The 15,283-nt window shown below is 39.6% G+C and overlaps 1 protein-coding gene across 4 annotated transcripts in view; it reads right to left on the minus strand.

Moving 5' to 3' along the window:
* Cep128 (centrosomal protein 128) overlaps positions 1-15,283 on the minus strand; it is a 389,783-nt gene that overhangs the window by 299,750 nt on the left and 74,750 nt on the right. For all 4 annotated transcript variants that reach the window (XR_004114433.1, XR_004114432.1, XM_031356808.1 and 1 more), the window contains exon 11: positions 2,693-2,779. Coding sequence is in view for 2 of the 4 variants with exons in the window: in XM_031356808.1 (XP_031212668.1) it covers positions 2,693-2,779 (87 nt within the window). In the remaining 2 variants the exon portion in view is untranslated. The remainder of the gene's footprint in view (positions 1-2,692; positions 2,780-15,283) is intronic.

The raw sequence follows: 15,283 nt of genomic DNA on the forward strand, positions 1-15,283 counted from the left end.
CCTGCAAGACCCCTGAGATTCGTGGGGTCTGTGCCTCCCAGCTGGCTGCTCTGGTCTTAGAAACTCACGGGAGAGAAGATGGTGGCTCTCACTGGAGACTCCGGGTCAAGACAGTCCCTGGAGGCAGGCCCTCCACTTGCAGGGAAGGGGGCAGCTAAGGTCGCTGTTCCACCTCTGTCCCTTGGAAGCTGAGAGGATCCTGTCCCTGCTGCCCTGCGGCTCCCCTGCGACTTGTGGGGTCTGTGCCTCCCATCTGGCTGCTCCCGGCTTAGGAACTCACTGGAGAGAAGACGGCGGCTCTCACCGGAGACTCCGGGTCAAGCTATATAAATTATTTTAAATAATCATCTCGCTAAAATAAACTACCTTTTAACAACTAAATGAACAGTGGGTGTGCATGGCAATGATCTGGAGGAGCCTCAGGACACAGGCAGTTGGCATTTACAGAAGACCAAGATAGCTAAATATATCACATGCACACAAAGCCAGTAAGGTCTATAGAACCACTGTGGCTTATACTACTGCCAGTGTCCTGGTTTGATATTCAATGGCAATTACATAGAAATTAGGAAAAAGGTACAAAAGACCTCTCTATACATGTTGTTTTGAAACATCGTATTTATTTCTCAATGGACTATGTTCTCTCTTTCTCTGTGTGTGTGTGTGTGTGTGTGTGTGTGTGTGTATGTGTGTGTGTATACATATGTGTGGGTACATGTGTTTGCAGCCTTGTAAACATGCATGTTAATATCTAAAGTCAACATCATATATCTACCTCAATCACTTACTACCTTGTTTTTTGAGACAAAGTCTCCACTGAACCTAGAACTCTCCATTCAGCTAGAAAGGTTGGCCAAGCCCCCTGAAAGATCCTCCTGCCTCTACAGCTCTGTACTGGCTGGTTTTGTGTGTCAACTTGACACAGGCTGGAGTTATCACAGAGAAGGGAGTTTCAGTTGGGGAAGTGCCTCCATGAGATCCAACTGTGGGGCATTTTCTCAATTGCCCCTTGTGGGTGGTGCCATCCCTTGGCTGGAGGTCTTGGGTTCTATAAGAGAGCAGGCTAAGCAAGCCAGGAGAAGCAAGCCAGTAAGAAACATCTCTCCATGGCCTCTGCATCAGCTCCTGCTTCCTGACCTGCTTGAGTTCCAGTCCTGACTTCCTTTGGTGATGAACAGCCATGTGGAAGTAAGCCAAATAAACCCTTTCCTCCCCAACTTGCTTCTTGGTCATGATGTTGTGCAGGAATAGAAACCCTGACTAAGACAAGCTCCAACACTGGGATTATTGGAATACACTGTCATGCTATGCTTTTATTTAGATTCTACAGATATGAGTTTGGGCCCTTGTGTTTATGTGGCAAACACTTTACTGACCCACCTCTCCAGTCACCATAATACTTTTTATCCACTTACATAATAGTTCTTTAAAATTATACATGTAGCTAGTAAAATAGATGTATAAAAACAAAGTATATATGGTACTTCCAGAACTATCAAAAATATTATTATGGTTCTTTTGAATCTATGATAAAATAAAGAAGGAAAAAAAAATCACCTTTCAGTGGAAACAGCTTTGAAGTCAAACAAGCTACTACTGGCCATAAACTTACTTTAACATCAACAGTTGCCACACTCAAGGGGCAAACCCAATGGACTAACATACCCTGCCTCACACAGATAATGTGGAAGCAAGAATAAGGTCTACAGAGAATGCTGAGAGCTTTCAGGAGGTGAGCATAGAAAGGGGATATGAAGCTAACAGCAGAAACTTTCCTCCAACATTCCTAATCATGGGTTTAGCCTTAAAACTAAGAGGTTACTTGGCCTCTGAATTGTCTTTTGGAGCTAAGGTGGTGTGTTCAGTGTATCTATCACATAAATATGATATCTATCAAAGGTCCTTAGCATCTAATGAGAATGCAGGGTGTGGTGGTTTGAATAAGAATGGCTTCCTTAAATTCATAGATTTAAATGCATAGTCACCAGGGAATGGAAAAGGATTAGAAGGATTAGGAGGTGTGGTCCTGGTGGAATAGGCTTAGCCTTTTTAAAAGAAGTATGTCACTGGGGGTAGAGTTTGAGAATTCAAAAGCCATGCTAAAGTCACTCTCTCCACCTACAGATCAGGCTGTAGAACTCTCAGCTACAACTACAGCTAAAGCTACAGCACCTACATGCATGCTGCCATGCTCTCTGCCAGGATGATAATGGACTAAACATCTAAAACTATAAAGAAGTCCCTAATAAAATGCTTTTTTTTAATAAGAGTTGCCTTGGTCATTGTGTCCCTTCACAGCAATAGAACAATGACTGAGCCAGAGAGTATTTTCAAACCTGGGCTGCTAACTACACCTATCCATTATAAAGAAAATTAATACATACAAAATGTCTCGCTATCACACAATAGATCTTTCCTAACTGATCTGCAAAAGTTAAGTTTTTCAATGTTCTCCAACATAGAAATAGAAATATTCACTTCCCAGAAAGGAGAAAAATTCAAGATGATGTAGAAATAAACAACCTGAATGTGCTATCCAGAGTGAAGGTAGAAACATAAGCCACCTCCATTCATGGCATGAAGGTGACACTGTATTCCAGTAAATGATCTCAGGGACACTTTCACAGTGCTCAACAAGTATTGAGGACCCCCAACCACCATTCAGATCAAAGGACAACTTTCAAGGTCTTACTTGGCTCTTCTCGGCTTCAGTTTGTCGCAGCTTTTTTTTTATTATGTCCTCATTCTCATCTGCTTTAGCTTCTTCTTTATTCAGTGCCTACAGTGAAAGCAAATGAGAACAGTGTATTATTCTAGGATATGCACAAAGCTCAAAACTACTACTAGGTTGTACTAAGGAAGGGCCCAGGAAAATATTGAGTTGCACGAAATCTACAAATAAATTCAAGCATGCTCATTCACAGAATTCCTAGCAACACTTCAGTGAGGATCAAATACAAACAACGTCCTCATCTTTCACATCATTTCCCCTAGTTTCATCTTTTTCTTTATCTTTGGAAATCTTACTACACAGAGAAGCTAATGTACTAACACTTGTTTTGGAAACAAAGGTTACTGCACAACAAAGTAATCATACTGAAGGTTGTCTTAGTGTCCTGTTGCTGTGAAGGGACACAGCAACCAAGGTGACACTTACGAAAGGAAGTGTTTAACTGGGGCTTGCTTATAGTTTCAAAGGTTTAGTCCATTATAATGGCAAGGAACATGGTGGTTCACATGGTGCTGGAGATGAGGCTAAGACATGCATCCTGATATACATGCTGACAGAGAGACAGAGACAGAGACTGGGCCAAGCCTACCTCAAGTGACACACTTCCTCCAACAAGACCACACAACCTAGTCCTTCTAATCCTTTCGAACAGCTCTCCTCTCTGGTGACTAATTATTCAAACATATGAACCTATGGGAACTATTATTATTGAAACCACCACAAGGGGTTATATGTCCTGCTGAGTTTGGACATAATACCATAAACTAGTCACCAGTTTTTTTAGGTTCTAAATGCACATCATCCATTACATTAAAAGCATGCCCACTGTGCCACCATTATGTGGATGATATTTGCACAAAACATGCCAGACCATCAAAATTCTGCTCCACCTGAAGAAATACACAAATTCTTATCTGGTTGCCACTCTTTAATTATAAAAGAAGCTTAAAAAAAATTCTTTCAAAAGCTAACCACAAAAAATGTTAGCAGGGTTTGTTTCTATCTCAAAAAGAAAACTAAACAAAAGGAAAGAACTTAAAGCAGATTTTCATAATATCTAAATGGCATTCTATGCAAACAAAGAAAAGAATTTGACCATTTAGCAGTTATCTTTAGCAAGGTAAGAGACATACAAACTGAAAAAATGCAAACTACCTAAAGCCCTTTCTAATGAAGCAACAGGAGATAAGTAAATATGGTAAAAATTAACTTTGATGTAAATATACTGTCATAATCCATTTCATTAACCTACATATCCAAATACATCTTAAATCTACATCTTGTGTGTCAAGTGTACACAGGCATAAAGTACACATGATTCCTTGGTCTCTTCCCTAATAATCTGTCTCTCTCTCTCTCTGTATGTGCATGTGTGTGTGTCTATGTATGACAGAGACAAAGAAACAAACATAAAAATGTGAAGAAAAGCATTATAAAGTTGCTGCAACCTTTAAAATAACTTTTATTTAGAAGCAAAACAATAATTGCATATCTATACACATTTATCTTGATTATATCCCCAACTTTGATTTCATCTCTTCCTAACTCCTCCCATATCCTTTTTCAACATTACTCCCACAAAATTTTGAGCCATCTTATTCTACAACACCTTCATTCCAATTTAGATTATTCATTTATTTATTTTGCTAATACTTCTTTACTGGATTAAAAACCTGATTGGATATTTGCAGAAGGGATGGTTAGGAAAAGACTTCTTTGGGAATTGACAACTTTCATTCAACTAGGAACAACCTCCACTTCTGGATTCAAACTCCTGAGTAGAAACTACTCCACATGAGCCTGCGATGAAGGTTGGTTCAGTCCAGGTAAGGTTGTCGGAAGCTACAACATGAAAAGAACAAAGGGAACAAACAACACCAAACAGACAAGACTGTCCCAGACACAGGAACCATTCCCTTCCACCACTGAATTAAAAGTCAAACTAAAAAGTTACTGTAACCCTAAAGAGTAGTGTATAGTGCAGATTAAGTGAACCTGGGCCCTAGTGGCCTCTGCTTACAGATGGAAACAAGAATCATCCAGCTGCTAAGCTGCATGAACTTGAGCTAACCTCATGCTTCAACTCCCAGTGTAATTTACGTAAAAATATAAACTCCCAAAATTCCCAGTGAAGAAATTTTCCAGTTTACCATCTGGAATTTATCCATTTCTTCTCTTTCCCATGATTTCCAAAAATTAAATTTGAAAAACTGTAACATTTAAGACTAGAAAAACAAGAAAGATATGTTAACATTTTCCAAGTGTTTGCTTACTTTAGTATTTAATCAAACACAGTAAAAATACATATGTGTGTGTGTGTATACTTATTTAGATGTAAAGACATTTAAAATAATCATTCAAGATCTTATTTATTTCAAGGCAATTCTAATTTATCAATGGGCTATATTTCCAAAGAGTAACAGAAAAGCTTTCACTTTATTAGACTGAAGTCTTAGAAGACAGAGACCTTGCCTGTCAGTCACACTGTATTTTGAAGACAGTACTTGGCACATATTAGAAATCAAAGGATGCTATTGGCTGCAAAAATATTCCTTTATAATCCCTGGCATCACTTGCAGTTCCTCAGCTAGATCCTTTACACACCAGGAGCCTTCTACATTTCCCCCACCTGGGATTTATTTTATTTTTAATTGTGTATATTTGTTTGTATCTATGTATAGGTATGTACAGGTACTAACAGAGACCAGAAGAGGACATTATAGGAGCCATGTGGGCATTGTGCTCACAGATAAGAAAATCAGGATTGTCAAACACAAAAAACTATCTCCTCAAAGAGAGAGATGTATAACCTCTTTTCTGACCAAAAGGCTGGGAATGTATGTATTTAATAGTCAGGTGACCTCCGCACTATTTGTGTGGCCAGGCCAAGCTAGTTCCCCAAGACCCTTATCTTAAGCTGGTTTATCATGGACAGTCTATACATCCCCTAGACTTTATCATATACACTGTTAACCTTGAGCTGTTTCCTTAGTTAATCTATAGAACCTATCTTTATGGACAATGCCACTTGTATGTACTTTATAAGAATTTCAATGTAATCACATTTTATGATTTGTTGTGCATATAGGATTGAGTTATCACCAGGAAATCTTTTATTCCAAATTCTGCTGTTCTTAAATGTGCCTAAAATAAACCACTCAGGGTCGGACTCTCAAAGTTTGAACCAACATCAACCTCTGAGTCATGCTGAACCGGACTTCTTTCTTGCCTCACATGGATAAACACTCTGCTAGGTAGAGTGTATGCAGAGACGCCTACAATAGAGCTGGGGTTACAGGTGAGTGTGAGCCATGTGACATAAGTGCTGGGAACCCAACACTGGTCTTCATAACTGAACTCTATCTCCAGCCCTCCCTCTCACCTTTCTTAATCACTATATCTTCACTTGCATCCAGTTATCTATCCATCTTGAGAAAGTTTGAACACTATAGTGATGATGCAAACTAAGTATTTACTTTTGTGTTTAGGTCAAAGAGGTGATAAACCTTCTCCAGTTGTAAGAAATCATTTTTATTTTACTTAGGTAAAGAAAATAACTCATTAATTCGTTTTAATTTTGTTTTGCTTTATGTTTGAAATGGGGTCTCACTATGGAGCCTTAGCTGTCCTGGAATTCTCCATGTCAATGACAACCAGACTGGCCTTGAACTCAGATATCTTTCAGCCTCTGCCTCCAGAGTGCTATGACTGAAGACATCCATTAGCATGCCAGATCCTTAGTTGGTTTAAAATATTTTCCTTTAAAATACTGTTAACTTTACAGAAGAATTGCAAATATAGCCCAAGAGTTTTTGTACATTCTTCAAAAAGTTTTTTCTTAAACGAACATGTAACATATTGTGCTACATTTACCAAAACAAATAATCATGTTGTATTAGGCTAAAGATTCTATTCCCACTAAATGTACTTTTTGTTCCAACAACTGATCTACACTATGCTGCATTCAGCTGCCTTCTTTTCCATAGTCTCATATAACCAGTTAATTTCTGGGTTTCTCTTGTCATTTAAGGTATCAGCATTTCTACAGTGTAGTGATCAAGTATGAATTTGGTGGGGAAAGGAATGGACACTACAGTAAAAGTACCTTCCACTGCATTACATTGTAGGGCCAACATGACTCATGGTAAGATTAGCCTCGGAGGCTAGAGTAAGGTAAGGTGATGTTCATCTCGTTTTGATAGAATAATTTAGTCCCCTCTGTAAGATAGTCTCCAGTCATACCCACTTTCACCTCGTTCTTTCCCTCTGAGAAGAAAATATCAAACAATGTGTTTAAATGAGTGAAAAGCATCACTGCAGTTGTACTTGGGGATGTTGTGAAGCTACACAAATACAAAACTTCAAGGAATTTTAGCTCAAGTCCAAATCCATAGATCACTATAGCAGTAACTTAGGACTTTTTGCCAAACCCAAAATCTCCGCATCAGAACATACAGTCTAACAGCACCCAGATACCTAGTAAGTTTACTCACAGGTTGTGCTCAGTAGGTAATGAAATCCTGAATGTCTTTATACAAACCCCAAAAGGCATACTCATATCAAAATTATTAATGAATAACCAGAATTATGTCCAATTATATAAGTGGATAGAATACACTCAGCAAATCTCCATCAAACATGCTGTTTTCTGAGTCCCTAGTATTCCAATCACCTTGTCTCTTCCAATATATCTTGTCGGGTATGTGTTCGTCTCTCTGTGGCTGTGACACTAGGCAACCTTCTAAATCCTACCTGATTTATTTAGAGACATCTGTTTCCATCCCAGTGATATATTCTGAGCATCTAAACTCATAACCACTTCTAAACACATCGATGCCTCCATCTTATAAAGAAAATCATTTAACAGGTAATATGGTAAAAAAAAATATTTACTCTACTTTTCATGTCTTGCAATTAATGTAAGTACTTATTATTCTTGTTGGTATTAGATAAAACTAAATAAACTTAAATCAAGTTATGAAACTAAAACTATTTTTGAAATTCAAATACCCATGCAAATAGAATTTTTAACAACACCTCTACTTCTCTTAAACATGCAAACACATAAAGCAATCTTATACTCCTCTCTTCTTAGCCACTTCAAGTTTCAGCACCTGATCACTTCTTTACAATAACACATTTCAAAAATAAGACAGTTTTCTGCTGTAGTCTATTTACTGCCTAAAACTTTATTTAATACTTTCCTTTTTAATATCTCTTGTGGTATAAGGATGTGTAAGTCTTAGAAATTTTAGTCAATGGGATCCTTTAATTCTATTGTTTCAGTAAGAAGTGCACATACGAGGCACTGAGGAGTCATCAGAGCAAAGGGCTCCACTTGTGTTATATCAAGAAATGCCATCCCACTCAGACATCATCTCTGCTTTTATAGCAGCACAAGGCAGCAGACACATCAGCCCAGGGGCAATATTCTAACCTGGAATATTAAAGCAATTCTTCTACATTAGGTAGTTCGGCATAAAAGTCACAAAAGTCTATACCATTCAGTCTGGATTGAAACAGCCTTCAACTTCTGAAAACAGATTAACACTGAAAGGGAAACATTTTACAAATGGACAAATCAAAATGCTGAGCTATCAGAAGTTCAGAATACATGAAGAACAACCCACAAACCACAAGAAACTCAAGAAGAAAGAAGACCAAAATGTGGACATTTCATTCCTTCTTAAAAGGAGGAACAAAATACCCATGGAAGGAGTTGCAGAGACTAACTATGGAACAGAGACTAAAGGAAGGACAATTCAGCCTGATATAGCTGTCTCCTGAGAGGCTCTGACAGTACCTGACTAATACAGATGTAGAGGCTCACAGCCATCCATTGAACTGAGTACAGGGTCCCCAATGAAGGAGTTAGAGAAAGGACCAAAGGAGCTGAAGGGTTTGCAGCTCCTTAGGACAAACAACAATATGAACTAACTAGTACCTCAGAGCTCCCAGGGACTCATTCACCAACCAAGGACTATACATGGTGGGACTGATTGTTCTGGCAGCATGTGTATAGTAGAGGTTTGCAAAGTCGATCATCAATGGGAGGAGAGGCCCTTGGCCCTGTGAAGGTTCTGTGCCCTGGTGTAGGGGAATACCAGGGCCAATAAGTAGGAGAGGGTGGAGTGGCAAGCAGGGGTCGGCAACAGGGGTTTGTTCATGTTGTTTTTTTGGTTTTTTGGTTTTTGTTTTTGTTTTTGTTTTGAGGGGAAACTGGGAAAGGAGAAATCATATGACATGTAAATAAAGAAAATATCTAATAAAAAAAAGAAAAAAATGCTGAGCTATTTCGTTAAGCATTCACTGTAAGGGTTAACACATCTACTTCCTCTCTGAAGGGGCCAACCCTGCACTGGATTCTGTCTCTCTCTGACTAGACTAGGCAACTCAGGATTACATTAAAACTGACATAGTAAAAACAGCTATAAAAGAAAAGAAAGCATCACATGCCGATGAATGTCTACAACTGTGTTGTTTTGCCCTTTTAAGCTTAGTTTTCTTAGAGCCACTTAGCCATAAAGCCACGGTGTGCCCTGCTCCAGAATCTGCATTGTCTTTTACAGTTTTAAGATCACAGGCATACCACAGTCTTAATAGAGGGCCCCTGAGGCACATTTAAATCTTTAAAAACAACAATTTTTCTTTTTTCCTTGAGTGTGGCTATTTCCATTAAAAGGGCAAACACACTGAATACTATTACAGTTCTTTAGAAGCAGATGAATCTAAACACTTACTGTTATGGATTACCAAGAACACAACCTTTCCTTTAGTGAGTAGAGGACAAGGGAAAAGGAAAATGTGTGTGGAAACTCCCACATCTTTCACAATAAACATGTTTACCAAGCGTCTCTAATAGATGACACATTCAAATATGTGGAACAAATAGAAATTACAGGCTCCTTGTGTTTGCTGCAAACGGACCAGCAAACTTGGTTATAATAATGGCACTAGAATCTTTAGTGAAAGATCACATGCTAACTTTCTCATGGGCAGGGCCACGGATATTCCCAGAGAAAAGACATGAACATCACGTGTCCTGATTCATCCTCAGCAGTGCTACAATACATACCTCTGGTCCCAGGGAAGAGCATAGAAATGAGTCACTTGGAAACCCACAAAACTAAAACAGGAAGAAAAACGAAGTCTGGACTCATGTGAAACATGAGTCATTATGCTTGAAGGCACAAACTGTCAGGTCAAACCTTCTTTTCAGTAACAATAAAGATATATCGCTAAGAAACAGAACATAGATGCTTTCCTCTAGTTTTAAGTTTAAATTCTCCACGTAAATATGAAGTAAAAGTCAGAGAACACATATCTTAAGATTTCCAGATTGCAATGAGATTATAATACAAATCAGATCCCATGACATAGAAATTGAAGTGAGAAGTTGGTATTTATATATATTATAAATGTCAACAATATCTTTGAAGACATTTGTTTACTCCCTGTTGAAGAGAAATTTTATTAAGGAGACAGGACTTATGAAACATTATGATAGAAACTGAATTTTCTCTTAAGAAAGCAGTCTGGTGGCTGGCTCTGAAACCCTCTGTCCAAAGCATCAACCAATGGAGTACTGCATCCTGGAAGAGCGGTGTCTGGACCACAAGGACGCCACTGCTCACAATGAACGCTATTTGCTTACATTACTGGAGATTTCTAGTTCACCAAGTTCCACGAATTTCCAAATGCTGTTTTTTCCTAAATCAAGAGAGAGCTTGCTCCCCATGAGAACCAGCTCAAGTCATGGAAAATCTTAGCCTTTAAGTCCATCCAGTTGGAGATTATCTGTGCCAACAAAAACTAATGCCCAAAAAATGGTTTCTATCAAGTCAGAAAAACAATACACTCATATTCAAAATCTCTAAACAAACAAGTTTTTGACTCAAAATTAGCTAAATGGATTTTTAAAACTGTTAAAAAGCAGTTTATTTTATAGCCATGACCAAGGAAAGAAAACCCTATATTAAAAGCTACAACTAAAACAAACAAAATCCCTGTTTGGGAAGTTAGTGAGACTGCATGATGAAAATCCCAAAGAGATCCAATACACATGCCACTGTGACACCTGCTCATCTGTGAGCTACCAGTCAGTGTAAAGGACACAAGTTGACACAAGTTCAAAGGCCTGACAGTTGCTGGTCACAGTGGTGCATTCCTTCAAGCCCAGCACTTGGGAGGCAGAGGCAGGTGGATCTCTGTGAGTTCAAAGCCAGACTGAGCTATCTAGTGAGACTTAGTCTCAAAAGATGGGGAAAACCTGTTGACAGTTGAACCTATAGGTTTCCCTCGTGAGAGGCAGGCACTTGAGTAGTCACAAGGAGCTGGCTTGTAATAGTCATGGTAGACTCCATTACATGTGGTTTAAGTTCAAGTTATCAGAAGTAAAGCATTATATCTAATGGTAATTCTAATCTTTAGCAAGGAGCCTTAAAGCTGTCTAAAGTTCTCAAACATAAAGCCCAACAATTTGCTTTGGGAATGGGCCTCTCCATGCCATCTTCTATCTCCTTTTCTTGTATGATCTGGTGCCTGGTATACTGGGAATCCAAGATTCTTCACAAGGAATATTGTGGTAGGATACATCAGAACTTATTCTGACCTACTTTCCCAAAGCAAACTTCGGGAAACTTCTCAACTCCAATGTTATTGGAGTCTGTTACTGTTTGAGGCACCTGGATCCAACAAGGCCAAAGAAGGTCATGGGTTCAATCACCATAAGTGCCAATTTCCTTTGCTGTGCCTCACAACCATAATCTTTACCCCTACCTAACACCTTAGCCAAAGGCCACGGGGAAGATGGACTAGGCCAGAGATCTGGGATGAGTCAGCAAAACTCCACTGCCATGACTAGGAAAATAAGTCAAGACTAAACGCCCTCCTGACCAGTGTCAGGATTTCGGCCTTCAACTGTTTATAAATTTGCAGATCTGCAAAACAAATGCGTCGTTACTGCTTAAGAAGTTGGTGGGGTGAAATGCTATGCAAGTCTTTTAAAGTCTTTAATTCAAAAACAACAGTGGTAATAAGCATTATTCCCTGAAAGACCACTGCTTTTACTGGAACAGACTGTATTTTTATGCAATCTTTTACTTAATAAAAAACTTGCAAGTAAAGTTAAATGTGAGCCCAACAAGTGTACTTTCCAGGATTTCCTTCAAAATCAAAGGCAAAATGCTCTTAGCAGAAGCTCTGTTTTCATCTAAGTAGTTTCCTCTCAAAAAAAAGAGAGACCGGGGCTTTTAATAGCGAACCAGAGCAATGTGACTCCTAAGCGGGACCACTGAGCTACAACTGTTGACAAACAGAAGGTCATAGATAACTGTGGAAATTTAAATTAGAATTTCTCAAGGTTCATCTGTCTGTCTGTGAACAGAAAAGCCCGTAAACAACATCTTCCATTGTTCAGAGTCCCCGGGAATGTTATTTTATGCCTTTGGGTTTGGGGACTTGGGGTTTTTACTACTTTCTAATAAAAATAAAACAGGACTGAATGGATGAATAAAGCTATCTGTAGCTGAGTGCTCTTTGTTTGTACAATATTATTATGCACTCAGTAGCTTCCCAATAAATATTAATTGATAATGATGGAAAAGGATTTTATAAACAGATGGCCTAGCAAAAATCCACTGAAGGACGTAGACAGAAGCATTGCCCCTATAACACAGAGATGATACTAACCCTACTCACAGAAACTCTCAGGCTACGAGCAGCCAGGTGTTCAGTCAACAAGAGCAAAGACACTTCCTTATCACCAAAGAATGAGCAGCCTGGCGGCAGTGGCGTACACCTTTAATCCCAGAACTTGGGAGGCAGAAGTAGGCAGATCTCTGAGTTCCAGGTTAGCCTGGTCTACAGAGTGAGTTCCAGGACAGCCAGGGCTACAAAGATAAGGAAAAAGAAAAAGAGAAAGAGAAAGAAAAACAAAAAGTGAAAGACTAAAAAAATTGGACCTTGACTGTCACTCACATCAAAAAGGGGTGACAGGTACCCTGGGACAGCTCGCGCTGCACACCAGCTCACAAAACTGCGCCGTGGAAGGAAGGAATCCAAAAGCTGGCGGTGACCATGCTTCTGCTTCGGAGCTGACAACATAGTTCTAAATTTTCAACTCGTGCCTTATCATTTTTTAATACTAGATCTGTATCAATGGAACATTATAATATAGGCAGCATTTCCTAGGGCTTCAATAGCTTGCAAACACTGTCCATAATGTTTGTGACCCACCAAGATTCCCTGAATGGAAATGGAAATCTGTTACAAAGTTTATCCCAAAGTCTCTGAAACCAAAGTCCTGACTTTGTTCCCAGAAGGTCTGGGGGAACTGTTTTACAATTTAAAAAAAAAAAAAAAAGAGATGTTAGAACTGTTACAGAGTCATCGGTCATAAGCAAAATCCAAGAAAGCACAATACAGGCTGACAGTTGAGAGCTGCGAGGCAGAAAGGAAAAAGCAGGGGGGAAACAGGGAAGGAACTACAGAGCATATGTGGGGCCTGCCCACCACAAGCTGTGCCTTACAGGGTAAAGCCCATCAGAACTGAGCCCTGCTTTCCATCCACGTCCTTTTTTCAGTGTGCTGACATTGACAACTCTTTCACAACCCTTACCACAAGCAGCATTTGCTGCCTCTTTGCCAGGAAGAAAAATAATAAAATAATCCATACGTAACACACACTGAGGAGCAAGAAAAACAATTAACATGATGTAAACTGATAACAGAAAGGGCAGTGGTAGGAATCAAATCCATGGCAGTCAGGATTAAGTCCTTGAGCCTCGGATCTCAAGAGTGATCAACACAGTAAGTAGCCAGTAAGCGAGGGGCAACACTCACACCCACAGAAACACCGCCCAGACTGACTGGAAAATACTACACCCCAGCAGAAATATGGTCTCTCAAGCACACACTTTGCCACAAGGGCCCCAAACAATAACTTGTTGCCCTCCAGTGTCCTCTACAGCCCATGCACATCTGGAAATAGTGCCTTACAATAATTATGAAGAGGACCCAAAGGCAAGGCAGGATAATAGGTAATGTTAAACCTATGGCTGCCAACACAGCACCCGGCACATAGCATACGACAGTGCTCACTAAATGACTATCTTACTAAGTAGTGTTCTGGGGATACAGGATACAGCATTCATTCTTTCATTCATTCATTCATTTATTCATTCAGTCATTCAATGAACACCTAACTTAGTCTTACTATTTCTCAGGTATTGCTGTAGGAACTGAGATAGGACCATAAGCAGAAGCCATGAAGGGCCCACCCTCAAAGGCTGGTTAGGGGAGAGACAGGTGACAATAATGGAAAAAGTATTGTTAAAGAAAAAAGAAAGAAATGTAACAAACTCAGAAGGGAAGAAGGGCATTGTTCTTGATAGTTACTAAAGGCTTTCTGAAGTAGCATTCTAAAGAAAAAGCAGGCATAAGCCATGCAATTGTTTCAAAAATCAACTTCATGTCTCTGAAAATGGCAAGTACAAAAGTCCAAAGGCAGAAAGTGCAGAGCATGCCCACAGAATGGCAGGAAGGCTAGCGTAAGTGACGGCGATGCCTCTGACTTTCCTGTGGGTACATGGACCGTAGCACATGCCTGAGCATCAGAGGACAACATGCAAAGGCCAGCTCTCCACCATATGAGTTCAGAAGACCAAAACTAGGTTATCCCACTTTACACCAAGCATCTGTACCACTAAGACATGATGCTGGCCCAAGGTCACTGTAACTGTCCTATACCGTAAACAGGAGTGAGAACAACAGAAAACTACAGGGAGAAGAAGTCAAGAACCAGATTCAAGGGACTTTTAGTGTGAGGCTTTTAAATTTGTTGTAACTGTAATAAAAGAAGAATGTGACATCATCTGCATGCCAGGCAGGTGACAAAGAGGTGAGACTTGAGGTGAGCAGCCTACTCTGTTTGCACAAGCAGAAGACAGCAGCAGAAACAACAGTCAGTAGCAGTTACAAAACAGATAGAGCCGACTTTCACAATTATTTTTAAATCAGAGTTGACAAGGTGTGAAGAATGAGAGAAAAGCAGACAACAAGGACAACAGGAACTCAGTTCTCAACACTTAAAAGTACAATTATTTGACATCGAGGTGAGTACCCATCTTCCTTAGAAGATGCAGGATCTATTTCTTTGGATGAAAAACACAAAAAAATAAGATCCAGCACCTTCTGAAGAAGTTCATAGGTCAGAGGGGGCAAGAATGGGGAAGCAAAGCTGCAGGCCCCAAGTCTGTGCAGGCACTGTGCTTTGAGAGCCAACATCAGTGTGACTTGATCCCCATCCAAGCCAGTGGCCAGTGAGGCCATGGAAACCTCATTCTCAGGTCTCAAGTTCTAAGCCTGTGTGCTTTCTACCATCCTAGGTCCATCAATTGAGTAAAGAACCTTACAGCTCTGAACAGGGCTTGATAGCTTCACCACAAATAGACAATCATTAGAAATAATCTGTTCCTCCCTTCCTGAGCAATAATTAGAACGTGTTTCAGTATGTGACAAAAAGAATTAACAAATCTTGTTTTTTTTTTTTTT

This window comes from Mastomys coucha, unplaced genomic scaffold (assembly GCF_008632895.1).
Source record: "Mastomys coucha isolate ucsf_1 unplaced genomic scaffold, UCSF_Mcou_1 pScaffold6, whole genome shotgun sequence".
Taxonomy (NCBI): domain Eukaryota; kingdom Metazoa; phylum Chordata; class Mammalia; order Rodentia; family Muridae; genus Mastomys; species Mastomys coucha.